At 48.9% G+C, this 26417-nt stretch overlaps 2 protein-coding genes across 2 annotated transcripts; one reads left to right on the forward strand and one right to left on the reverse strand.

Moving 5' to 3' along the window:
• The first annotated feature begins 2554 nt into the window (after positions 1 to 2554).
• Positions 2555 to 12283, forward strand: LOC111069353 (myogenesis-regulating glycosidase). The gene is given in 7 exon segments (XM_022359377.2): positions 2555 to 2741; positions 5962 to 6134; positions 8441 to 8609; positions 8702 to 8797; positions 9848 to 10675; positions 10677 to 11694; positions 11763 to 12283. Coding segments are annotated over 7 exon segments (2508 nt in total). The 5' UTR covers positions 2555 to 2654; the 3' UTR covers positions 11900 to 12283.
• Positions 12031 to 24467, reverse strand: LOC111069352 (A disintegrin and metalloproteinase with thrombospondin motifs 7). The gene is given in 14 exon segments (XM_041594559.1): positions 12031 to 12646; positions 12725 to 12902; positions 12966 to 13343; positions 13481 to 13608; positions 13687 to 14252; positions 14355 to 14501; positions 16901 to 16985; positions 16988 to 17013; positions 17097 to 17195; positions 17279 to 17546; positions 17593 to 18064; positions 18141 to 18303; positions 18364 to 18915; positions 24117 to 24467. Coding segments are annotated over 13 exon segments (3159 nt in total). The 5' UTR covers positions 18714 to 18915; positions 24117 to 24467; the 3' UTR covers positions 12031 to 12347.
• Positions 24468 to 26417: the final 1950 nt, after the last annotated feature.

A 26417-nucleotide genomic window follows, 5' to 3' on the forward strand; every position in this document is an offset into this window, starting at 1 on the left:
GGACGAGGAAGAGTGCTTGAGAGAGAGAGAGAGTAAAGCGCATGGAAATAAGTAGCGTAGTTGCAGAAAATTCATTCTGGCTATAATAATGGGCGCATGCACCAGCGCAATGTATCATGCATCACGAATTAGGTGTCATTTATCTCTCTTCCCAAATAATAACCGAAAGCTGAAAACGATCACCATTGAGCAAAAAAAAAAATAACTTGAATTCCCGCTAACCGCTGTTTTTAATTTTTTCCCGTAAAAATAGCTAGATCTGACGGGTAAAAAAAAGCTGATTTGGCAACACTGCGTCGATGCAGAAAAAAAGGAGAAAGTTTTTGTTTCAAATTGTAGAGGTGGGCTACAAAAACTAGAGGTGGGCATGGAGCGTGCCTTTTTTACGATGACCCTGATATGAGGATCGAGTGGATGGAACCCTTTTTAGTGAGACGTCTTGAAAGTAGGTTGCGGTATTAACTAAAAAATTCTAAAGTAAAGGGTATATCCGACAGCGCTGTAAAAACAATCAATCCAGTCAGGCAGATGGGTTATATTCAGACTCCATCTTGAATTGAATGCTCTATAAAGGCGCCGCTTGGACTTTCATAGCCTCCCCAGGAGACGGAGACGGTACTTAATATTTGTTGGGGAACTTGTGCCATTGGTTGCTATTGTTTTCTCAATTATAAACCTACGTGCAACACTGTTTAAATACGTAACTAAAATACTGAAAAAATTCGGAGTGCACTGTTCTACAATATTGGCGTACTCAAGTGTGAAGAGTATCTAGTACTCGCTAGAGTAGCGCACCTTATCAGCTTATAACCGTACATACATATGTACATATATGCATTTCGTTCAGTGTTGCTTATTGGCTTTATCGTTTTATTGCCACAGAGAAATTGTGATTCTGTCTAATTGCAGCAGTAAGCTTTAGTTTGGTGTTTGTTTCTCTTTTGTTCTTGGTACAGCTTTCCCTGGTTATGGTGGAACATCAGTGAGGGGTACGAAGGTGCAACTTTTGTTGGCCATCATACCTATTATCATAGCCATTACCTTAACGGTAGTAATCCTGATCAAAACTGTGTTGGTTTCAATTCAGAAAGTAAGCTCACAGCAATATGATTACAATACGGAAAAATAGCGTCCATTTTGTTGCAGAGAAAACCTAATCCTCAAATTGTATCCTTTTACAGCTTAAAATATTCTAAAAGTATGTAATGGAAGAGTGCTGATCACTGAAGGTATATTTTTATATGTACCCGTACTCAAAAAGAGTTAAAGGGTATTAAAGGAAACCTTTTCGACCCCATAAAGTATAAATATTCTTGATCAGCATCAATAGCCGAGTCGATATTGCCATGTCTGTCTGTCCGCCCGTTCGTCCGTTCCGTATAAAAATAGAGTCGCGTCCACAGAAGCGACTCACACGTTCCTTCTCGTTTTGTCTGTAAATTAGAGATCTCTGGTGCATTGACGCTGATTTTACTGTACATTTATTCTCCTGAATCCCCCAATCCCATCCTAAAATGTTCCTCCTGCCCTGCCCCTTGGGCTCTGCCGTTTGGAGTGTATGGTGATTGTGTTATAAATAAAACTCAATCGTCAAATATTTACCCACTTTGAGAGAATTTATGAGTGCCATTTGTTAAACAATATTGCGAATTAGTTTTATTGTTCTGTCCCGACGCTGGTCGGGACGGGACGGGACGGGCCGTGCGGACGGGTGGTTTGCCTTGCCTTATGCCTTATGCCTTATCAGCGGACACATGTAATTATTGAAAAAGCAACTAAGTGAATCGATTGGATCGGCAGACGAGCGGGTTTAGCTCTTGAGTTTTTTTTGTCAGTTGATTAAATGTTTTCCATGCGGCTATTATCACCGCTAAAACGAGGTCGAAAATTCCCAAGAGAGTGGCGGCGGAGGGAGAGTGAGAGACTATGGCTAATTAGCTGAGCCCACAACACACAACACACAAATGCGATCAGTAAATTTGTTTATGGCTAAAAAATGAATTTAATTAACTGAATCAATACGACACGACACACAGCCACCGCGTCGTCGCCGGTCGTTCGGTTGGCCGGTCGGCCGGTCGGACGGCGGGGAGTTGAAAGCGGATTATCGCTGGGCCGATGATAAGCGACGATTAAAAGCAAACAGCGATTGTAATCGAAGACGACCCTGCTCCCGTTACCGTTCGTACCGTTCTTCCCGGAGCCCAGCTCAAAAGCGCCGCTCTCTCAATCTCCCCTCCCACATCCCACACCGCACCGCACACCCTGCACTCTCTGTCTGATTCGTTTCGGTGTTTCGCTGTTTTCCGAGCCGCTTTCATTCGCCTTTTGACCGCGTTCGCGTAATGGCGCAGTCGACGACAACGACACCTTCGGGGGCCGCGCAGGCGCTGAACGGCGAGTACCTGGACCTGGCCTTTGCGGACGAGGATGAGCCGGAGCAGAAGGCACTGCTGCCGAATACGGCGGGACGGAAGCCCTCGCTGAGCGAGCGGCGTAATGTGGATCTCCCATATCTGCGGGTAGTCCACGAGAGGGACCGCGAGCGCGATCGCGACCGCGACCGCGAAACGGAAGCAGAAGTGACGGCAAGTTCGTCGTCGCCCAACCAGTCCTCGTCCTTTGGTCCCGGCCTGCGGCGCAACTCCATATCCATGCCGTCGGGCATTAATGCCCTGGACCTGGAGGCCCTGCGCATGCGTCATCAGATGCAGGCCCAAGATGCCCTGCACGAGGAGAGCGTGAGTTTTTTTATATTTTAATCTCTAAAACTGTTTTAATCCGCTGTGCTATGAACAATCATCGTTAGCGAAGTTCGCACTAAAAGCAAAATCGTCTCCCCTCCCACTCCAGCTGCGTCTCTTCGCCTCTCCGCTACTCTCTGCGCATGAGTTACACTGAAAAATTCCCCCCCAAAAATAATACCCAAAACGTTAATTGACTTTTAATTATAGTAACTTGACAAAAACAATCCACACATGTGACAAAACTTGAAATTCAGTTAATTTCAAACACGTTCCAGTGCCATCACATGATGGCCAGATGGTCTAGGTAGGGTAAATACTTAAATCAAAATCAAAAATCAAAATGATTGCGGAGAAGTTGCATGCCCCATTTATATATTGGTAACGAAATGTACGTAGGAACGACTTGTTGGTACTACTTGTGCATAGACCAGTTCAAGTGAACAATACGAGTACTGCCCTGAGAATTTGAATTCGAATTGCCACTGCTGCTCATTCTTTGCACAGCTGACTGTAGCTGGAATGCTGCCAGGCGCAATGCAGTCCGCACAAATTGATCGCAAGTGATCAAACCCGATATTCGTGGAGTAAAAGCATATGCATACCCTATAAATGTGCTGATGTTGTAACTGGTAACTGGTGTACTACCAAAACTTATATGTTGCATACTGCGGTAAACTGTAGTTGATTTGTCTATCGATTCATTCAAACCATGAAAATTCTCCCTTTTGGCAGAAGGTGTATTTAAAGTTGCCCTTACCAAGCCCAAGCATTGATGGCCATTGATGGCTGGCCAACTGGCTGCAGCGGGGTAGCAGTTATTCCAAAGTCTCCCTCCATTGTAAGCGGCTCTACTTGTTATTTGCATTCAGCGACGCGTTCAGCTTTGTTCCGTGTGAGTTGGGGTTTATTTTCGATTTATTTGCACTACAACTGATTGTTAATGTCGCCGGCAGATGAGCAGATCGAAGCGATATATAAGTTACGCTAATTACGGAGGTGTGAATCAGTGGGGCACCCGGGCAGGGAGCAGGGCGCAGGGAGCAGAGCGAACAGGCCGCCGGTTGGCGCTGTCCGTCTATCTGGCCTATGAGTGATTTACCAAGACAATAATCAGCAATCCACACACTCGCGTCAGCAGCACACACATAATAGCACATTAGCCATTGGGGGCTGCTCATACGACCCCCTGGCTAAAAGTATGCAGCGATTTTTAGGCAGAGAGCGAGGAAAGAGAAAGATGGAGAGAGACAGAGAGAAAGTTCTTTCGATGGAATTATCTATTTTGGGTGCAGAATGATCTGTACTCTCCCCATGCCATACAAATTGTCTGTATTGTTCTCCATTCCATTGCCCAGGAATTGGATTAAAAGTGAAATAAAGATAGGTAGAATTGAATAATTTTAGCATTAATTTTCGATCAAATACACTGCAACTGATCAAAGACTGATCAAAGACTGATCAGCAGTAAAGATTGTTTACATTCTGCATATATATGTATGTATGCCGGCACTCGATCGGCTATCCACGGTGATGCAACAGCAACAGCTGAGAACCAGGTCAAAATCCATCTGAAACGGGTGCGATCTGGCTATGAATCGGTTCAGAACGGGTCTCTCGGATCGATCCCACCAACCGGTTGCCGAACGATAACGAACGAGAGCGAGCGCGCTTGAGAGCGAAAAGCCCCGTCCGGGCGTACGGCCTGCCTGCCGTTTGTGTGCGAATCTCTGAGCCGGTGACGCCGCCACACTGTGGGACAGTTATTTATGGCCAGTAGTCACGATTAAAGGCTAAATCCGGCCGACACGGCGCTGGCCGCTTGCCGCTGGAAACATCGCCGCCGCCGCCGCCTGTACGAAACCAATCAGAAAGTGCTCGCCGCAATTAATTTACGACTGCGGGTTAATTCTATCAAAACCAAATTCCCACACGGGCTCCGTATTCCCAAGAGACCCAAACCGATCCACTCAAGGTGTATTGTATGCAAGGTGTGGGGCAAAAAAAAGTTTTATTTTAGTTTATTACTAGGATACCTTTTTCCAGCGAGTCCAAAAAAATCAAATAATAAAAAATATCCAATTCGTTAGCTTTTTTTTTTTTTATTGGTAGAATAAAACAAAAAAGTTTTCGAAGCTATCACTCGAGGAAATTTGAAAGAACGCTCTCTTGCGTTCACAATTCACTCAACGTCGTACTGGCGTTGGAGTGCTAGAGAGCCGGCTGAGCCGGAGTGGAGTGTGGGTGTCAATATTCGCACTCAAACACAAAGCGGCGGCTGCTCTCCCAGAAACGCCAGCGTTGGCAGCACTGGCGAGCGATTAAAACGCATAAATTGAGGCGAACCCGGCACCGCAAACACAATATTCAGGCAATAGCAATCCGGCAATTATCAGACGGACGGACAACTCCAGCGCCATTGACAGCGCGACATCAGTGGGAGGTGCACGGGCATGAGCACGAGCACGGCAAACAGCTGCCGGGTTATAGTGATAGTGATTGAGATTGAGACAGTAATATTTATAGATAAACTGTAGAGAGTGTCGAGTTGTCTGTGAAAGATTTACCGCCCCATCCCGCCCTGCCCTGAATGCTGCTTCGAAGATCAGAGCCAGAATGAGCTCACCCAATGGCAGTCGCTTCACGCTGTCGGGTGTGAGACCGCCCGACAAGGATACACATACTGATCAGAATACGGATACGGATATAGCTATGGCTATGGCTACGGATAAGGCAGGTACTAAGTGTGGCCCGAATCGAAATGTATTTGTGTATTGTTCTGAGGAAATGTGTTCGTGATGGGAAATTTTTGTAAATATTTTCTTGATCCAATATCCATAGCCATAACCCTCCGTCTGTTATCGAGCAAAGTGCTTTAGTCGGTGCCTTACTTTCTCCGTTGCACTAGATACCTATTCGGGAAGCTGCGGTCTTAACGCCTATGGCACATTGATAACTGGATATCTGGGGATATCTGGTGTCAGGAGACCTTGGCTGGGGGCTCTGTGCTGCGGTCAGGCGGCGCAATCATGCTAATTGCACTCACCTTGCCAAACCTCTCGCAACTCGGAACAGTAGGTGCCAAAAGGTACCCCCAGGTACCCCGTGCCCCGGACACTTATCCGTTACAATTGTTGACTGTTTGTACTATCAATTCTTAAGCGTTGGAAAATTAATAAAGTATTATATAAAAACACAATTTATGGATTGCTTTCAGATAGCCGATGATGCGACTTCCAGCCTGGGAACGCCGGCCACAACGCCAGGCACCACCGCGCTGAATACGCCGGATAAGGGCATGGGCGCAGCAGCGACCATTAATTTCGCTGCAACCACCAACGATGATGACAGCGACGATGAGTATGGGAATGCCAAGAAACGGGTTTATCGGTGAGTGGCAAGTAATAATGGAAAAAAGGGCTGCAACCCCTAGGGTTAAAGAGAGAACTGCCCGCCAGTGAAGATTCTACCCCTACCCGCTACTGCTGGGTACAGATTCAAATACAGATATTGTACGGTGCATGCTTCGATCTTAGCCCAATTTCATTCATATGCCACTTTGTGGCACGCTCCATGCTCATTCTGTGGCACATTTGCCATCGTGATTCATCGGGCAATTAGATTAATTAATTTGAAGTCGCTGGCTTTTGTGTCTCTCTGAACGAGACAGTAATTCGAATAATTGGTCGAACGACTGGAACGTGCCTTTCCCAACATTCCGGCAAATAGGGGATTGCAGAGTGGAGTGTCGCTTGCAATTGCGGGCCATTTCCCCCGTTCATTTAAATGCAATTTGTATTCGATTCTTGATTTCTCCCACAACCCACCACCAGCTACGAATGCAACGAATGCATTTAGTGGCGCTGAAAATTTTCTATCATTATTCCGCATTTGATTGCCGGCTGAAATAACAGTAATTTTCTACATGGGGTTGGATTGGAGAGGCGCGCAACATTGTCTTAACAGAGCAGAAAACAGTGCTGTTAAAAGCTTGTGCCAAACTGTAAGCCGAGCTTTAGCTTTGATCCAGGCAAAAGTTTCGTTCGGATAGCAAAAAGCTTTACATGCACAGGCACACGCACGCAAAATGAGAGCGAAGCAATTTAACTGTTTAAGCGCATTACACGGCCAGATACAAGGTGCGACAAGGACAGCGACAGCGAAATCTCGACGACATCTGACGACAGTCTCCCTCCGATCCGATGATAAATTAATTTGGAGGAAGCTTAAGCCAGCCCAGACAGCAGAGCAGAGCAACGCAACGGCATCTCTGAGATTCCATGTACATACATACATACATATGTGGTATGGGCACAGCAGAGGTCAACGCCATAGAAGTTCTTTTAGATAATTGGAAATACTTAAAGCTATATTTACGGGTAAAGTCTGGATGAAACGAAATCAGGAACATGCCGTAGCAAAATCGAAAGCAAGGAAGGCAACCTTTGGGTGTCAAAGCTCTAGCCATCAGATCAAGTGTTCCCTGTAGCACATTTATCGTTCTCTTGAAAGATCTAAAAGCTTAATAATGGCTACAAATGATATGTTCTTACATGAAATTGTTTCTAAATAATATGTTGAAGCAATAGCATTAATATAACTCCCCTTAGCCACACCTCGCAATCATTGAACAGCTCGGGGAATGTCAGAAAGAACTTGAAATTACTGCAGTTTGGTGATATCCTGTAAGTACGAGCATCTACTTCATTGAGCGTCACTGTAGATACAAGTGGCATAGCCACAGCCACAGCCACAGCTACTATAACTGTATCTGTATGTTAATGGCCCGCAATGATAGATATGAACGGACCTCCCTCCGCTCAGTTGATGATCGTGATTAGCCGTGATAACAACGCGAGAATATCTATCCCCAGCGTAGTGAGATCCCCCACCGATCTATATCTGTGGTGCATATATCTGAAAAGTAAAAAGAAAAATATCTGTTCGAGCCGCGTTTTAATAGCAGTGTTTATGAGCCCCGCCAGGGTCCCGTCCCGCTTATCGCCGACAGTATTTTGAATTGTAAATAAATCAAACAAATGCATATACTATACTATATATTGTCGCACTTCAAGTATATTCATATAATTATTATTATGTACTCATACATATGTATGTAGACTCGTTCGGGGTATCAGCGGCCTAGCTTCGTGTGCCAGTTTCGGTCGGGGGTTTCCAGATTTATTTGCCACAGAGATTTGCATACCAGCAGCATACACACAGATCCGATCCAAATCTCTCCACCGATTCACAAAAATACATGTTATACATACATACAATATATACATACATATTTATGCACATATGTATAAACAGGCAGGGCAGCCCTTGGGCCCATTGAGAGTGGGAGTGCGAGTGTGTCGCCCAGTGTCTTCCGGCTCGAGGGCTCCTCAAGATGTTGACAAGCCACGAAGCACCGATAATGGTGATCGCTATCGAGTGGGTGGGCGTGGAGGGCTTTGGTTATGGGACATCTTCGCATCATCATCGAGCGCTGCGTTGGGTGTGCGCTTCATATCTGATCGGTTGGGGACGCATCAGCTGACATCGGATGTATATATGGGGACTATATGGGGCTTTCCTTATCGGGATCGTAAATGATTTTGGGCATTATCTACGCCGCGTCATATATCACACAGACAACGACCTCTCTCTGCGACTGACTGACTGTGTGTTCCGTTACCCTCCCCTTCCAGCGATCGCTTTCGCAATCGGAGACGTGCCTCGATCGCCCCGCTGCCGGCCCTGCGACTCAACAGCAAAGAGATGTTGGCCAGCGATTTCGATACCCACAGCCTGGCCAGCAACCAGGCCTCGATAACGAGCGTCAACTCTCTCGCCAGCTTGCTGCGCGAGAAGATGCAGGTGAGTGAGAGATGCCCATCCCATCCCATCCATCCCATCCCTCAAAGGAGATTCCAAAAGTCATCTGCTCTCCGTGTGTGTTTTTCGCTTAGGCCTTTCCCCAGCTAATACGCAAGAAGAAACGGGAGACTAAGGACTACAAGATCAAGATATTCGTCATCATAATGTTCTTCATCATTATATTCCTGGTAAGCCATAATTAATTGCCCATAAAAACATAAAAAAATATTTATCGTTGATCGATAATAATTCGATATACATATTGATATTGACATGAGACATTTGACATGTTACAAGGGGAAAGGGAATGTAAAATAAAATAAAACACTGATTAAACACTCTTTTAGTTATTTTAAATTAAATAGATAATAACATAATAATAATAATTGAAGAAAAAGCGACGGACGGCGTGATGCGTGCATGCGCCATCCACATGCCACAGCAAACTGTAAACTCCTCAAGAGCGACGAGCTGCCTAATTTTATTTTTCCTATTTGTATATGTAATCACTCATAGCGATCAGCATCGTTCATCTCTTTAAAGCATAAAGAGGGCGCATGATTAAAGATCGCTGACCAAAGATGACTAATCAATGCTGATGTCTAGACTCTAAAGGCAAATTCCATGATGTTCCATGTTCCATAAGACATGAATATGTTACAGGAAATCAGTCACTTAAGAGAATCATATTTCCCATTCTGGACTGTGAAAATATTGAATAGAAATATTACAAAGATTTACTGATATTGGTTCATTATCCATGAAGTACTTAAATATTATCCCCATAAACCTTTATGAATTCTGTGACATTTGAGTATAAGTATGAGTATAAGAATGAGTATAAGAATGAGTATAAGTATGAGTATAAGTATGAGTGTTAGTATAAGTATGAGTATAAGTATGAGTATGAGTATTAGTATGAGTATAAGTATGAGTATGTATAAGCATGAATATTAGTATGAGTATAAGTATAAGTATGAGTATTAGTATGAGTATAAGTATGAGTATTAGTATGAGTATAAGTATGAGTGTTAGTATGAGTATGAGTATTAGTTTGAGTATAAGTATGAGTGCAAGTATAAGTGTAAGTATAAGTATGAGTGTATGAATGAGTATAAGTCTAGCACCCATAAATCATAAATTAGATTAAATATTCAATAGTTTTCTAAGCTTTCTCCATTCATAGCTGCAGCCTGAAATTCCCTTCTGATCTCTCTCTCTGTCTCGCTCGCTTGCAGATTGGCTATGCGTACATTGCGTACCACCAGCAGGTGCTGACGAAGAGCTACTTTGAGAAGATCAAATTCAATTCGGTGGACCGCATATTCCGTATACTGAACCACGACGACAAGGAGGTGATATCGGGGCAGCTGGGCGTGACCCTGGGCAGCGATTCGGCGCCGTTCCACTGTCTGGAGGAGCAACGGCGCTCGGACGGCAGTGTCTGTATCGAGTGGAACGGGGTGGCGCGCCTCCACATGAACTTCGAGGACAAGGGCGTCTTTCGGTGCTACACGCTGCAGTGGCAGGCGTTGACGGCCGGCCTCCTGCCCACCGACTGCTACGAGCTGAAGCGGGACAACGGCCTGTGGTTTGGCGGCGGCATCACCAAGGGCCAGGAGTGGTCCCTCAGCTACGCCAACTTCGACTTCATGCCCTATGCCAGCGGGGACAGCAAGGTGCACCAGTTCGGGAACGGGGTGAAGCGCTACTTCATCAACTCCATCGGGGTGGCCATGCAGGTGAGCGAGCGGACGCCGCTGCAGCTGGGCATCAACCGGACGGAGAACCAGTTCTGCCTGCGGGCGGCCAACGATGACTTCACGTTCGTCAATCGGCTGACGGCGCTGCCGCAGCTGGACTACAAGATCTGCACCACGGAGGATATGCGCAGCCTGCACATGCTGATGACGCAGCAGAGCCTGTGGGACGGGCTGAAGGAGCAGGACATCCAGGTGCTGCACTCGCTGCTGGAGGAGCCCGTGTGGCGCATACCCAACCAGGATCTGCCCGACTCCCTCAACGAGACGGTCATCTGCGACTACTCGGAGAGCGCCATTGCCATGGGGCCTGGGCCACATCGTGATCAACGAGTTCTGGCAGGAGAATATCGGCGACTTTACCGTCGACCGTGCCCGCTTCCCCACGCTCAAGGACACCATCGATGTGCTGCATCGGCGCGGCTTCAAGGTGGTCTTCACCATCCAGCCGTTCATCAGCACGGACAGCGTGAACTTCAAGGACGCGGTGCGCCGCAAGCTGCTCATCTACGAGCGGCACTCGGAGCGCAGCATCCCAGCGCTCACCCGCTACAAGAGCTGCTCCAGCGCCGGCGTGCTGGACATCACCAACAACGCCTCGGTGCCGTGGCTGCTCGAGAAGCTGCAGCGCCTCAAGGAGGAGTATGGCGTGAAGAGCTTCTACCTGGACCTGGGCACCGGCTACAACCTGCCGCACTACTATCAGTGCCGCCAGCCGCTCGACAATCCGGACATGTACGGCCGCATGCTGACCGCCAGCCTCGAGGGTGAGGGCCTAATGGCCGTCTCCACGGCCAGCGTGGTGCCCAAGCCGCCCATTTTCCTCAGCACTCCGCCGGCCAACGCCACCTGGGAGGGACTCCGCGAGACCCTGGCCGCTGTCCTCAACTACGGCGTCATTGGCTATCCGTTCGTTCTGCCCGGGGCCATTGGCGGCGACTACCTGCTGGAGCGATCCGTCACCAAAATGGTGACGTTCTACTCGCTCGGCCAACCGCCGCTGCCCGATCCGGAGCTCTTCATCCGCTGGCTGCAGCTGGCCACCTTCCTGCCGGCCATGCAGTTCAGCCATTTGCCCAGCGAGTACCGCAGCGACCTGGTCACACGCGTCGCCCAGGAGATGAAGGAGGTGCGCCAGACGGTGGTGATTGCGCTGCTCAAGAAGTATCTCAGCCCGTCGATGAACGAAGGCCTGCCCCTGGTGCGACCGCTCTGGATGATGGACCCCCACGATCCCGCCTGTCTCATTGTCAGCGATGAGTTCTCCGTGGGCGAGGAGTTGATTGTGGCACCCATCCTAGACGCGGGTCGGGAAGAGCGCGAGGGTGAGTAGCCAGTCATCTGCCGTCTCGTCTCCCTTTCTCTATAATTGGCTCTGGCTCTCGTTCCCTAGTGTACCTGCCGCAGGGCGTGTGGAAGGATGGCATCGATGGATCGCTGCGCAAGGGCAGCCGCTGGATGCACGGCTATCGAGTGCCCAAGGACAAGATCGCCTACTTCCGCAAGATGCCGGACAACACGCGCTTCTAATCGTAATCGCTATCCCTTCTCCATGTGATATGAACCGAGACAGCTCTGGCTGGCACCTCCCCACCCCACACATGTTTATCGTTTATCGGTCTGTGCATATCGATAGCTCATATACGACGCATCGTCTATAGTTGACTAAGAATTACTCCTAAATTATATATTTTATTTCTTTTTTTTTTGTTTGTTTGTGTGTGCGTATCATAAGTTAAGTACATCTGCAATATGTCCGATGCCCGCGATACCCAGGAACGCAATCCATCGATATTCGTATCGTTGATCGAAAGAGTCCATCGAAGGGAGGGCGGGGGGACACACATTAGTCGATTCCTACCGACCATCGAAATGCTTACTCGCTAAATAAATATGTTGTATTTTTACGCGTGATGTTCCCGTTTCGGTCTAGGTCTATTAGATAGCAATAAATATCCATTCATCGATCCGTGGCTCGTCACTCCCCGGCACTGGGGCGGCACTCGGGCAGTGATGCCTCGCAGGGCTCCGTTTCCGGGGGCCGGGTGAGGAGGCCGCACTGATTGTCGGCCACGACCACATCGTGCTGATCCAGGCACACAACCGAGCGACGACGCTGCGGCATTGGACTGCCCGGCTGGCGGCAGGTCAGCGGACAGAACTGCCAGGGACCCGGCCACCAGTGGGCCGGACACTGCTGCTCCGAACAGGAGCGCGTCTGGCGGAGCGGCCGCTTGTTCTTCGCATGCGTCCAGCACGGCAACTTGTCGACAAGCACTAAAAATGGGAATGGGAATGGGAATGCAGTCATTAAACATATCGAATAAACATATGAAGGCGTAAGGTGCGACTTACCCTTGCCATTCTCCTGGCAAATTGGCTCCCGATGCTGGACACCGCCACCGCAGCTGGCCGAGCACAGGGTCCAGTTGCTCAGGCGCCACAGATACTGTCGTCCAGCGCTGACATTGAACGGGGGCAGCGTGAACTCGTAGTAAATGCCAGCATTGCTCTCGTTGCCGCGAACGATCGCCTGTGGATGAACGAGAAGGATTAGCATCCCTGGTCTATTTGCCTTTGGAATATTTCCACTTACGTATACCGATATGGAATGCTGTATGGGCTGAGGTATTTTGATGGTCTCCTGCTCGTCAATGCGATCGTAGAGGCTCTCGGCGCCGGCGATCTCGAATTCACCGGGCATGGAGATCAGGCTGTCGCCGTTCAGGTAGAACTTGTCTGGGCTCTGGGACCGGCCGATGGCGAGGAAGTGCGGCGAATTGGCCTGCTCCCTGATGAGGATGTGGCGGGCGCGTGACGGTATGCTGACAATCTCCACGTAGGCGCCATCCTTGGCGCTGAAGGGCTCCACGTAGGTGTCCCTCACCGGTTTGCACTGATCGCCAGCACCGCCGCAGACACCGCAACGATCGTCCTGCATGTCCGAGTCAACGATCCAATCGCAACCAACTTTCTGGATGAAATGCTCGTTTAATTGATCGGGGTTTGAAGCAGGCAAGGAGTTCGGGGTTAGGGTTAGGGTTAGTGTAAGGGTTGGGTTAAGTAGCGCAACGCGACGGACGAAGCGGGATCGATCGTCGCTTACCTTACCTTGCAGATGCCGTCGATGCACATGTTGTTGGTACCCAGCGTGCAGGGCGTTCCGTCCAGCACCGTCTCGCCCCAGTTGGCGATTATCGTGTCGTCCACATCGCTGCAGAACAATCGACAGGGGTTGTCTGCAAAAGAATCAGATATTATCCATCAGATCTCTGTGGGTATTCCCATACCCATAGCCATTCCCATTCCCTTCTTACTCTTGTCGAAGAAGGGCAGCCACTTGTAGGTCGCGCCCTGGTAGCTCACATTGTCGTAGCGGGCGCACTGCTGGGCCCGGAAGCTCGGCTCCTGCTCCGGGCAGAGCCGCTTGCGGCAGATCTTGTACCGCTTGCGCTCCCCAATGCAGAAGACGCCGCCGTTGGCCGGCACGGGGGAGTCGCATTCGCGCTGCTGCGTGGAAACGCCACCGCCGCAGCTGCGCGAACACTCGCTCCACTCGCTCCAGTTGCCCCAGCCCCCGTTGAGGGCCGCCAGCTCCTCGCGGCGCACGCACTTGCCGTTCTGGCACCACTTGTTCCGGCCGCAGCCAGTGCCAGGCGCCGTGGGCCGCATATTGGTCACGCACTCGCCGTTCACGCGACACCACAGCGTCGAGCAGAACTCGTGCGGGGCGGAGCAGGCGCCCACCTCGCTGTCGGTGGTCAGGTTGAACTGCATCCGGCACTGGCCGCGTGCATTGTATCGCGCCCCGGGCAGCTCGCCCGTATAGTTGTACTCGTCCAGCGGCGTTGGCGGATCGTCGAGGCACTCGCCCAGGCCCTGGCTACAACAACAAAAAATTCATCCAAATGTAAGCACATCGATGTGGATCGATCGATCAGGATCAGGATCAGGATCAGCAGTATCTCTTCAGGCGTCTACTTACTCGAGGAAATGCGTTATGTACTTGCGGCTGCAGTTCGACCAGCAAACCTGCAGCGTGTCCGCTCCGAAGGTGGGCGTCATGATGTGCACAATGGGCCCCACCCGCGGATGGCAGCCGATCTTGGCCGTGTCATGGAACATGCCAAAGCTGCCAAAGAAAAGATGAAGGTACACGTTAAGCAGCAGCATCGGACTATGCGTTGTCTAAAGAATTCCCCAAGGAGCAGGGGGGGACTCAAATTCGAATTCGGTTTAAAATCGCGTGAAGCTAATTGCCAATACAATGTTGTGAGCACCTCTTCCAGCTCATCCTCCTCCTGCTACTACCAGCCCCTGTCCCAGTGCCAGTAAGAAACCTGATTATTAGAATAATTGTGGAATCAGAGCAAAACGTTTGCATAAATTTATCCAATCAAGGGAGAGACATACAGTACAGATACAACAGAGGGCACAAAGTGGCAGCAACAATGAAAATCAAAACCAAAACAAACCGTGACACCGGCCCGTAGCGTAGCTGTTGTACCTCCCGTTGTGCCCGACCCATTGACGGGGGTATTCCAGGCGGGCCAACACTTACACAACCATCGATCCGATCCAATCGATTCATCCATCCAGTCGAGTGGCAGAGCAAATAGATATCTGAATACCCTTTTTTTTGGTGTTTATAGATGGGATATACTTGATCTGTCCCATATGATATGGATGCTCAAATTCACTTCTGATTCGCGGAACTTATCCTATGTCAGTGCACTGCACTCTGTAGAAAGAGATCTCAACATTTGGAGGGAGAAACAGTGCCCCCTCACAGGCCACAAAATATCAATCTACATATACTATGAATTTGTACAAAAAAATTGGTGTGTAAGCAAACTAAACAAATTGCATGCTGTTTTTTTTTTTTGTTAATGATAGCCAGAGAATGTGGTATGGTGTGCACAAACAAACTTGTACTTTTCTATAAATGGGTTCAGTCTTCAGTTTTGCTTGAAGTCTGATAGTCTTCATGTCTGATGTCTGATAGATAAGCCTTTACTGGTTGAGAGGGTTGCTGATGTAGCATAACAACCCATCTGTAATGAGGGTATGCGAGAACAGATCATATCAAACCAGAAACCAGAGAGGCTAGCAGAGGGTATCGCTGCCTGGAACTGGATGACGATTGAGCCGCGGGCGGGCTGGGCGGAGCTGGGCTGGGGCTGTTGTGACTATTCCAACTGTTTGGACTGTTCCGACTTGTGTTCGGGTTGAGTCAATCGCTGACGGTGATCACGCTAGACTGACTGACGGGCACTTGGCTGCGCTTATAAGGCGTTTAACAACAAATCCACTTGGCACGAACACCGAATGAATCTGTATCTGAGTCCGAATGAATGTGAGTGTGAGTGTGAATGTGAATATGAATATGAATATGTGTGCTTAAACCAGATAAGCCCCCAAACGAAACCGGACACCGACACTGTCCCACCAACACGAGACAAGACGAGACGCAACGCAATGCGACAGCGTTGCCCCATGCACCGATGACAGACTGTGTGGAGTCACTGTGACTCACTTTGGGTACAACAATGCCATATTCAAAGTTCAATTGACAACGGAAAATGGCAAGTAACGCCCGCCTGGGTAATGCCCCTCTGAACAACAACAATAGGGAAGAAAACACTCACAAAACCGAGGGCTGCTGCTGTACGTAAGCCCTGTCCTTGCCGGGAGTGGCTGGCGAATCGTTTTTAAGCAGTGACTGTGGGGTGAACAGTGATTGGGTCGCCACTGGCCACACACATCCCTGGCTCTCTTGTACGCTGCCCCGATGATTGCCGCCTGATTTGTGTCTCTGTCGCTGGCGTTAAGCCTCGAGACTAATTGAGTTTGAATTGAGAGGGTAGCAAGGGGGGCGAGCAGTGACTGCAACTGCAACTGGCACTGGCACTGGCACAGGCACACTGTGGGCGTGAGCAACGCAGGCGATCATTGTCACAACACACACGCAGGTGTCAAAGCATCCGTCGTGTTCACTTTGCTGCTGCTGCTGGCACTCTATACCCTTTCAGAGGAAGGGTATAATGGCTCTGAAGAATGGCTAATATTTCAGCAGAATAAACTGAAGGTGGGATTCGAACTATATCTGTACGAGAGTACGCTTCTTTTGGACCTATTTGAGTGGAAACCAAACAGAATATGATTTCTACATCAAATCGAAATCAAAATCTTTCCAACCAATGCCATATCTTGACGCTCTGAAAGGGTATCCGCCGCTTCGACGGCCTCGCATTCGCAGTTCCCTCTGGTTGCATTTCCGTTTTGGCCAGCGGCTGCCGCTGCTGCTGCTGCCTGGCTTCGATTCAATCATTAAACGAATTGGGCTGCCCATAAATCTGCGGGCCTGGGGATCGATGCGTTGGCCGTTGGATCCGTTGCGCCATTGACCAAATGTCTGGCGCGGCAGGTGGCACGGCCATGACGACGACTACCGGTCTGGTGTGGTGTGGTCTGGTCTGGTCTGGTCTCGTCTGGCCTGTAGTCGTGAGGTGGAAGCTGGACTTAACTTACTTGTGGCCCAGTTCGTGGGTGATCGTGTGGGCCAGCATGATGCCATTGTCCTCGTTGACGCTGCACGACTGCTTGGGCTTGCACATCCCCCAACGTTGGCCAGGCCAAGGGTCCTGCGTACGTAAAATGGAACACATTTGTAACTCCCAATGGATGTGGCTGTACATGTGGTTGTGGATCTGTGTGCAACACTTACATGCAGTTGTTGGCGCAAATATTCTTCCGCGTGATCAGAATGGCCACATCGTGATGGTGCGGATCCTTTTCGCTGCCTTTGTTCAGCTTGTGCTGCCAGCTGTGGGTGGGAGGGGAGGAGGTGGGGACACAGAATTAAAGGATTGCTATGCCCCAAAAGCTGTCGCTGTCTGTAAAGTTTACCTGCAAAAGCGATCGAGATTCTTCTGGGCATTCTGTGTGAGATTCAGCTGCTCCTGGGACTCCTCCTCGTCCAGCCGTATGATGCGCACCACCACAATCTCAATGGAGTTGCCGATGCTGGGGTCCTTGTACAGGGCCGATACCATGTTCATGATTGTCAGCAGATAGCCGTTGAGGTCCTTGTGGAAGGCCGTCATTGTGGCATCGGCCACAATCAGCGTCTCCACATGCCTGGGGCTGCTTATGGAGCGTTTCTGCTTGTGCCCCTGTCCCACTCCCTCTCCCTCCTGTTCCTGACCCTGCTCCTGTCCCATGTCCCTGTTCCCGTTCCTGGGTGTGCGTCTCGTACTTGAATTTCGTGTGCGACTGCTGGTGGTGGCGATGGCGACGATGCTGCCGGCGATGCAGCTGCTGCCCCCGATGCCCCTGACCATGACCGTGACCGTGACCGTGACCGCGACCGTGATGATGATGATGGCGACGTATCTGACGTCCGCCCTGGATCTTCACCTTGCCCCTGGCCTGCCACTCCAAGCGTGTCTCCATGCGGCGTCTGGGCTCACGAGTGCCGCAATTGCTAATGCCTGAGCCTGCCGCAGCTCCTCCCCCACCCGCTGCTCCTGCTCCTGCTCTTTTGCGATTGCTGCGCTTTCTGCCAGGCTGTGGCTTCGCCTTCACGGAGGATCGCTGGAACATCACGTGCGGATGGCCGTGCTCCGGATGCGGCTCGTGCTGCTTGGACGGCTCAATGAAGTACTCATTGCTGGCCGTCCGGATGTGCCCCACCTGTGCCCCCCGACGAACAGAAACAGAAACCGTTTAGGGGGCAGCCAGCCAAAGGAAATCGATTCGATCTACTCACCAGCCCCGAGCAGGTGGATATGGCCACATTGGTCGCTGGCTGGCCCCGCACCTTCCCGTGAAAGTGGCAGCTCAGATGCTTCTCGGAGAGGGGCGAGCGGGTGCGCAGGTCCCGACGGTGTCGCTCCACCACCAGATGGGGGGCCAGGAAATAGCTGTGGGGCCTGCAATCGAAGGGAATGTTCATGTATGGATGAATCATTTTGGGGGTCGGGAATTTTTACGTGAGTTCCAGGTGCAGCGTCCCGTTCCGCAGGGGCAGCTGCAGATGCAGCTCTGCTTCCTCCTGCCCCTGATCCGGCAGGCTGCGTCGCTGTCGTTGCAGGCGGTGATCCCGATCGTGAGCATACTCCAGCGAGTGTGTCATGAAGGCGCCGTCGGGGTGCACGCGACGTGGCACCACCAGTTCTCCCTCCCCCGCCATCAGCTCGTCCGTGTGGAGGCCAAAGAGAGTGGGACGGGAAGTGGTACTGATCCTTGTGGTTGCTTCTTCAACTAGGGATCCGTGGGGATCTGCCACTGCCGCCAGGACCAGCCACAGAGAGAGCAGCGTGGTCAGGCCAAGGCTCGGCATCCTTGTTTGTCGTGCGTCGTTCGTCGCCTGTTGGTAGGCGGCTTCTTTCGCTCCTTGAAGTCTCCTCCTTTAAGCCCTTAGCCGTTGTCCAGGCGGTGTCTCAGCAGCATGGCAGCGATCGCATTATACGCCCGCGTAGCCTCAGGCGAATCTGGTGTCCAGGGTGTCGTCCTGCAGCTCCTGCAAGGATGTAGCGATCTCTCTGTAATGGAAACGTATGCCAAATGTTAATTATAAATTGGTTTTAAAATTAGGGAAGCTGGAGCTCCCCCTTCGGGTGGGTGTCTTACCCCCTCCATAAAAAAGCCCTCTCTCCTCCCTCTCTCTGTCTCTGGAAATGGCCTCACCTTGTACACCTATATATCATGGGGAATGGGAAGGATGGATGCCATAAGAAAGAGACTACTTTTAGATCATAAATAATGGCTGATTTGCTCTTTGGCTTTTAGCAGACACTTTCGAGACTTTTTTTTGGGGGAGACAATAGTCCGAAAGACACGAGCCATAAAATTAAGCAAATATTTGAGAGGGGCGGCGGCGCCTTCAAAGGCCGCTTCAGGCATCAGCAGAAATAGAAACAGCAAAAGAGAGAGAGATAGAGACAGGGATAGGGACAGCAAGAACAGTAACAGTAACACCAAAGAGAGGCACAAAGAGTGACAGCCAAAAATACCCTTCATATACGCTCCAATGCCATTTAATGAATATTTAATTTTTGATTACATTTTCCTGGAAATTACAGCGAGGAGCTACTACTAGATGATATTCTGACTCTTACTCGGCTCATTCTAAATCCGAATTCATTGAAGCTGATCCATCCGTCGCCTTAGGCGACTCCAAGACTTTTCTTCTTATGGGGGGAAAAATAAAAGACATTTTTGGGGAAAAGCTGTCCCTTCTTCCAGCTAAAATTGCTTAAATTAGTTATAGATTCCTGTACCATGATCAGAGATATCGATGGGACATAGCTGGGCCCCGATTTGGTCTTTGCAACATGCAACAGAGACACGCAAAATGTTTCTCAAATGTTCCATCTGTAGTTCCTGCCATCGGTGAGTAACGAACAGAATGCGAAAAGCTTTGGATATCAAAATATCTAACTCTGAAAAAGGGATAGACACAGAGAGCAGCAGAAGCAGCAGCGCTCGACAGCCCTCACACTATCTGTGTTCGATAATTATAATTATCAAAGCAGCAGCACAACGACAACTTTATTATTTAAAAGATTGACGCAGTCAACGGCGGACCGATCCGACTCTTATCACGATCACGATTCGTAATTTATGATAAATGTTGGCAATTCCATTAATAAAATTAAACATAAGCTCATTAGCTGCAAAAGAGACCTGACCTGTTGCAAACACGGCAAAAGGAGAAGCACAAAAAGAGAAGCAGAGAAGGGAAACAAGATTGCAGCACACCCTGCTGAAAGTTCTCTTGCATGGAAGATGCTTTGCTCTCTAGCTCTCGGGCACAGAGGAGCAGCAGGAAGAGTGGCAGGAAGCCAAATGTATTCCAACCCGCCGAGGATGCACTTCGAAGGTTCCTGCTGTAGTTCCTGAGTCCATCAGTGAGTAACAAACCCAATGCGAAAGTCTGTGAGCTCGTCATACACAGACGGCAGGAAAGAGCAGAGCCCCCACAACGCCAATGACCTTGGCGATGGCGCCTGCGGCACAGGTGCCGTTTCCCCAAGCCCCCCCACCACCAAATGGCTATAATAATGATGGTCGTAAAATATCGTGGACATTCAAAAATTCCCATTCGCACCCGAAACCCGATTCAGACCGTTGGCCGTTCCTCTATTCCCATTCCCCATTTCCATTCCTGTTTGTGTTTCAGTATTTATTCTGCGAACAGAATTGAATTTCAATTCGCGGCAAAACTTGAAAGAGCCCCAGCAGAGGCACGAAATTAGCAAGCGCCACATGATCATCAGACCGCTCTATGTCTGTCTGTCTGCCTCATTATGCTGCAGTGGCTCCTCCTGGGATAGCGGGGCCAGGCGCCACTTTTAATTATCAATCAATCAATCAATCACAGACGCCGCCGCCACCGTCGCCTGACGGCTCCCTCCATTAAATGAATGTCAGCCAATGATTGCAGCGCCGACTGCAGACTGTCTCCCTCTCCATCTTCATCTATCCGTTCCGTTCCGTTCCGTTGCGTTCCGCTCCTCTGCATCTCTCTATTGGCTGCTCTCCCACTTCCACTTCCACTTGCATTGCATTGCCTTTTGTCTTCGTCTTGCGTCTGCATCCGATGATCGATCATCGATGATCAATGGATGGATGGTTCGATCGTTTGATTCATTTGTTGTGCATCGCTGGCACTGCATTTGGGGCGGATCAAAGAGCAACGAGAGAGAGAGTTTCAGCACCATGGGGATACCACAAACGCACTTTTCGAGCGATATTTCCATTCTTTATCTGTTTTAGTTAAGTTTAGTACTAATTTTCCTCTGCACATTATTTTTTAAGGGGTCGCGCGACATGCAGCAGCAAGCATCGGTTGCTTTTCGGCCTGGACTATAATTATTCCGATAATTGCATTTCCTGGCTAAAGCAAGACATCGATGGTAATCGAATCCATTGGATGACTCATTTCATTTCGATAATCCACCCATAATTCCTGTATGCCAATAAATACCTTATCGAGCTTTGCCGCTTCGCTGATTTGATTAATCTTCACACATGACCGACGATTTCCGAATTAATTTCGAGAATGTGTGAACTTTTTGGTGGGGATCTAAGATCGTCTCAATCGATCATTGGAATTCTTCGGAATTCAGTCTCCCACACACACGCACACACACACACACGCTCTGGAATATGATCTCATTTATGCGATTCCTGCCTTCGTTTTGGGGGGATGGTTCCACGAGTGTTTCTTTCCTCCATTGGGAAACCAATTGGAGAACCTCCCCTTTCCGCCTTTACCACAAAATGTGTCCAAATTTTGGCGTTGGCGTATTTTTTTTATTTTTTTGTTTTCGTTTCTTTTGGTCGATTTGTCACCTTTGGATTTTTGGTCATCCATGGGTGCCATCGATCATCGGATTTGCTGTTCAGTGATGAATATTTTATGCCAATCAAAGGCCAAATTAAGATCCCCATCCAACAGACAGACGAACGGACGACTTCTCCTCCTCCTCCTCTTTCCTGCCACATTCCCATCCACATATCCATATCCGTAGAAAATCATCGAAAACAACCAAAACCGAACCCTCCTCTTCTGGCTGCATACGGGCAAATTTCCGATTTCACTTTGTCTCTAGCCAAAAGGCAAAAGCAATTTGTACGCCCACCAGACCTTATGCCCCAATACTCCATGCTCCATGCTCCATGTGCCCAGACTGGGCACAGTCTCGATCAGAGCACAGGCCAAAGCAGAGCAGAGCAGAGGCAGGCCTCTTGGCTGGTAGCTCTAGCTGCCTCCATTCATACTTCATACGAGTGTGAGCATGTTGCCCCATTCATGCGACGCGTTGCCTGTAGTTTTCATTCAGAAACGCACACTCGCTAGCAGTCGCAGTCGCAGTCCGGCTGGCACTCGCTGTCACCCATACGAATGAATGCCCATAGGCACACGAGTGTTCGTTTGAGTGTTGTGCGTATACCCTTTCCTTCAGAGATGGTATGCTAATCGTTTAGCCACTTCTGACAACTCATTTTACCCCTTAAAAGACATTATTTACGAGAGAGAGATACTGGAAGCAATGACTGAAAATTCTAAGATCCGACAGCAGCGAATCAACATCATTCGGAGATTTTTCCCTAGGGTTCCACCACAGACACTACAGCGGATATCTTCTATCGCCGACATATATCTTAGATATCTCTTAGATATTGTTCCTTTTGTTCCTTTAATATAGATATCATCCCTCTAAAGATCGGCGCTAAAAACTTTCAAAATTCCACTCTTTTCTTTCAACGATAATTCTTGAAGGGAATCGAAGTCTTCGGTCCTGAGATACGTTTGTTCGTTTTCTTTCTTGTTTTATTTATCACGGTTTTTTTCATGAATGAAATGAAACTTTTCACGTAAAACGACGACGCTTTGCTTAGCTCTGCCTTTGGCCACGATTGAGAGTTTGGGTTGGGTCCCTGTCTCTGTCCCTGTCTCTGGCTTTGGCTCCGTCGTCTCCATCATTTCCATCTCCAACTCCGACTCCGGCCCCCGCAACCCATTCAACATCCCAGGCGTAGTATCTCTGTATCTGTATCTGTGTATATGGTGTTTGGGGGCTGCCTGCTGCTGCTGCCCGTTGCTGCTGCCCGTTGCTGCTGTCTCGCGGGGCACATATTTTAATTTCTTTAGCTTCGGTCGTCGTAGCGTCGTCTCAAGAGAGACATGTGGGCCGAAAATGTATTTTTATGGCATTCAGCGGCGTCGTTCGATTTATTATTTCATTTGTGTTATTACCGAGTAATATCCACATACGATCAGACGTACATTTGTATATACAAAGAGAGAAATATATGTATGTATGCATATAGAGAAGGGGGGATGGGATCTCTGGCTCCCACGAATGGCGGGAGTGCTTCTCCGTTTCCCATAGACGTTGGCTCGGGATTTCTCGGGAATGTTCTTCGATGGATCGGATCCGATCGGATTGGACCATCATTTTATGTGACTTTATTTATTATGACACATGCACACAACATTGTTGTTGTTTTTGTTGTTCTTTTTTACGTTTTTGGGAGTTGTCTGTGGCGTGTGTTTTAGGTTTTTTTTTTCTTTTTCTTTTTTTTTTGCGAAGATAAATTTGGTTTTTAGTAGCTCTTTGCTCTGAGCTGAGATCACACAGGAAATTAGCTACATATATATGGAAATACATACATATATGTATGCATCCAATATAGTATAGATACATACATATGTACATATGTATATCTCTGTGGTGTTTTTGTGGAAGAAGCAGTCAAAAAGCAAAGCAAAAACACACTTGAAAGAAGAGAAGCGTAAAAGAGGCGGCACACAGCTGTGATAAGATATGGGGGAGAGAAGAGATCTGTTGGCAACTGCGCGAAACTGTGGAATGAGATACATAGAAAGAGTAGAACGTTGCAAATGATGCAGGAATGTATCTTAATATCTTATCTGCAAGGATATATTAACAGTGCATAAATTCAACTATTCTGAGGATATATTTTCTGTATTTTGAAGAGCGATCTATTTTGGAAAGAAAATCCTGAATTTATTAACCTTTAGTGGTTCTTAGAGGAGGTATTCTGTGGTCCCTCTGAGGGATCTAGATTTATTTTCCGAGTGGCTGCACTTATCAAATACATCTTAAAATCAGCTATCGGAGGAGATCTGCCAAAATCGATGATCTTATCGATCTTATCCCCGCCTGCCACAAGGTAAATTATTCGTGCTGCTGCTGCTGTTGCCACTCACCGAATCCACAAAATCCAAATCCGAATTCGAGCCACGAGATTCCGAATCCAATTCCGAATGCGGCGCTGCTGTAGATGAAGCCCGCAAATATTTTAACCGCAAATAAAGACGACAACGGACGACCACGACGACGACGACGGCGAGTCGGCGACAAAGCAGAGAGAACAGAGAGACAGACAGCAACGACGATGGAGACGATGGAGACGACGACGAGGATGATAATGATGTCAGGTAGGAGTACAGAATGCTCTCTGTTGACGGCTTTTGGGGTTTCAGTTTCAGTTTCGGTCTCGAGCTTCTGTTACTCTTTCACAATACAACAACAAAACAAAGACTGGCGTGGGTCGGGGGGGGTGGTCTGACGGGGGCGTTACGTAGGCTATTTCACAATTAAATTTCGGCGCCACTTTTCTTCGGACACACACACAACAACAAAAAACCACCAAAACTATGAAAACAAAAAAAAAGGAAACGTTTAACGTATTTTTAAGAATCACATTCGACGCGAATCACGGATCACACAAATCACAGATCACGGATCAGGCATATGACAATAGATCTCTGATCGTATCTCGCTCACGTATCGAGTGCAGAGTCGGCGCAACGGATAGGCAACGATTGGTGTTGTTTTTTTTTTTGGAAGAGCCTCAGCCGCCGATCGGACTCAGACTAAGTGAAAATTGCAAAGCGACGATGGTTTTATTTGAAGGAAAGCATACTACCAGGGTAAAACTTAGCAAGGTACGGTCACCCGGCACTTCAGCGGCGTAAGTTTTTTGCCAAGCTCTTTTCCTCGAGAGAGGCAAATTGCAAGAGGTGCAAAAGAAACACAGTCCTGCGTACTGTGAGACCTGTAAGAATGTAATTTATTGATTTATGTAATACTTTTTGCACTGCGCCTATTTTCTATCCACCGCTTGAACATTAAACATATACATACATATGGTCATCCTATATCTACTGCTGTTCTTCCCTGTGCTGCTTGAGTATCAAATCAGAACAAACCCACACAAAATCTCGGAATTGGTAACTTTTGGTACCGCAAAAAGAGGACGCTGACCGAGCTGTCCCTACCTGAGTGGCAAATATACCATGCATACTACCACACGACTGGGGGGAGACCGGCGTCGCCGGAGAGCAGCCCCCAGCCAGAGCCGAGCAATCGCAAACGAGAGCCGAACACCAGTTTTTGTCTCTAGCGCGGTGCTGCCGGCAGCGCAGTCAGCGCACAGATCGACCGCACTGCGCTGTCTGTGTGACCCCCAACGCGGGCCAAAGGAAATGCTGCGCTGCCATTGCCACTGCTGACAGTGACCCTGTGGTGCAGTTGACCACTACAGTGGGCTCTGACGAACGGGTGCAAACGGAAAAGAAAGTGCTCGGGACAGTAGGTACTGCAGTCGGGGAGTGCGCGGAGTGCAGCTGAATGAATATCTGATACCTTTGCTGTGCCAGGGGAACAGACTGACACTTCGAGGTCCTACTGTGAGATAGACCGCGGAGAGAGAGAGAGATGGAGAGAGAGCATCAGCAAAGAACCACATGTTTTGCATTCCATCCTTCCAAGCACTTCCACGAGCAAAGGTGTCTCTGTACAAGGTGAATAATTTCTGCTCTGCCGAGTAACCAATTTCGTTGGGACAGCAACAATGTGTAACGGTCGCGAGAGAGCTCTCTGCAAATGTGTCACCCCATAGAAGTACAATTTGGGCAAATCATCACCTTTGGGCACACACACACACACACTCCTTTCTCTCTCCTTCGCTTTGTTTGCTGATTCAAATGCATTTCGAATTGTCTGCCAATAGGCAGCGTTCACTGTACACTGGCATGCGTTGCCCAGTTGTCGGGTTAGAGGGACTCGACTCTGTGGCTGTGCGCCATATAATTATAATCATATCATGCATATCTGCTTTATTACGGCGATCCGCAGAAATGGCTGCCAGCCGCCAGCCGCCTGGCTCCTGCCTCCTCAGAGCAGGGCGAGCGCTCCCATCAAGGACACCGTTAAATGCTGGCCCCTGCCCTGCCCTGCCTACTGCCACAAAAAGGGGAGTAAATTGCTTTAAATTATCACATACTAAAGATGCCGCGGGGGGAGCAGGTCTGCGGCTCTGGTTCCCCATCACGGAGGAGACAAATCACATTATTAGCCGTCGCCAGTGCCAGTGCCGGTGCCGCCGTCGTGTTGTTGCACGTTATTTTTAAAATTTTCGTTCGGCCCCCGTTTGATTTTAGGCGCCAAGCCGCTGTTGCCGGCGTTTGGCTGCAAATTGTGGCGACACGTCTGGAGCGTGGCAG

Source organism: Drosophila obscura, unplaced genomic scaffold, assembly GCF_018151105.1.
Source record: "Drosophila obscura isolate BZ-5 IFL unplaced genomic scaffold, ASM1815110v1 contig_29, whole genome shotgun sequence".
NCBI classification, from domain to species: domain Eukaryota; kingdom Metazoa; phylum Arthropoda; class Insecta; order Diptera; family Drosophilidae; genus Drosophila; species Drosophila obscura.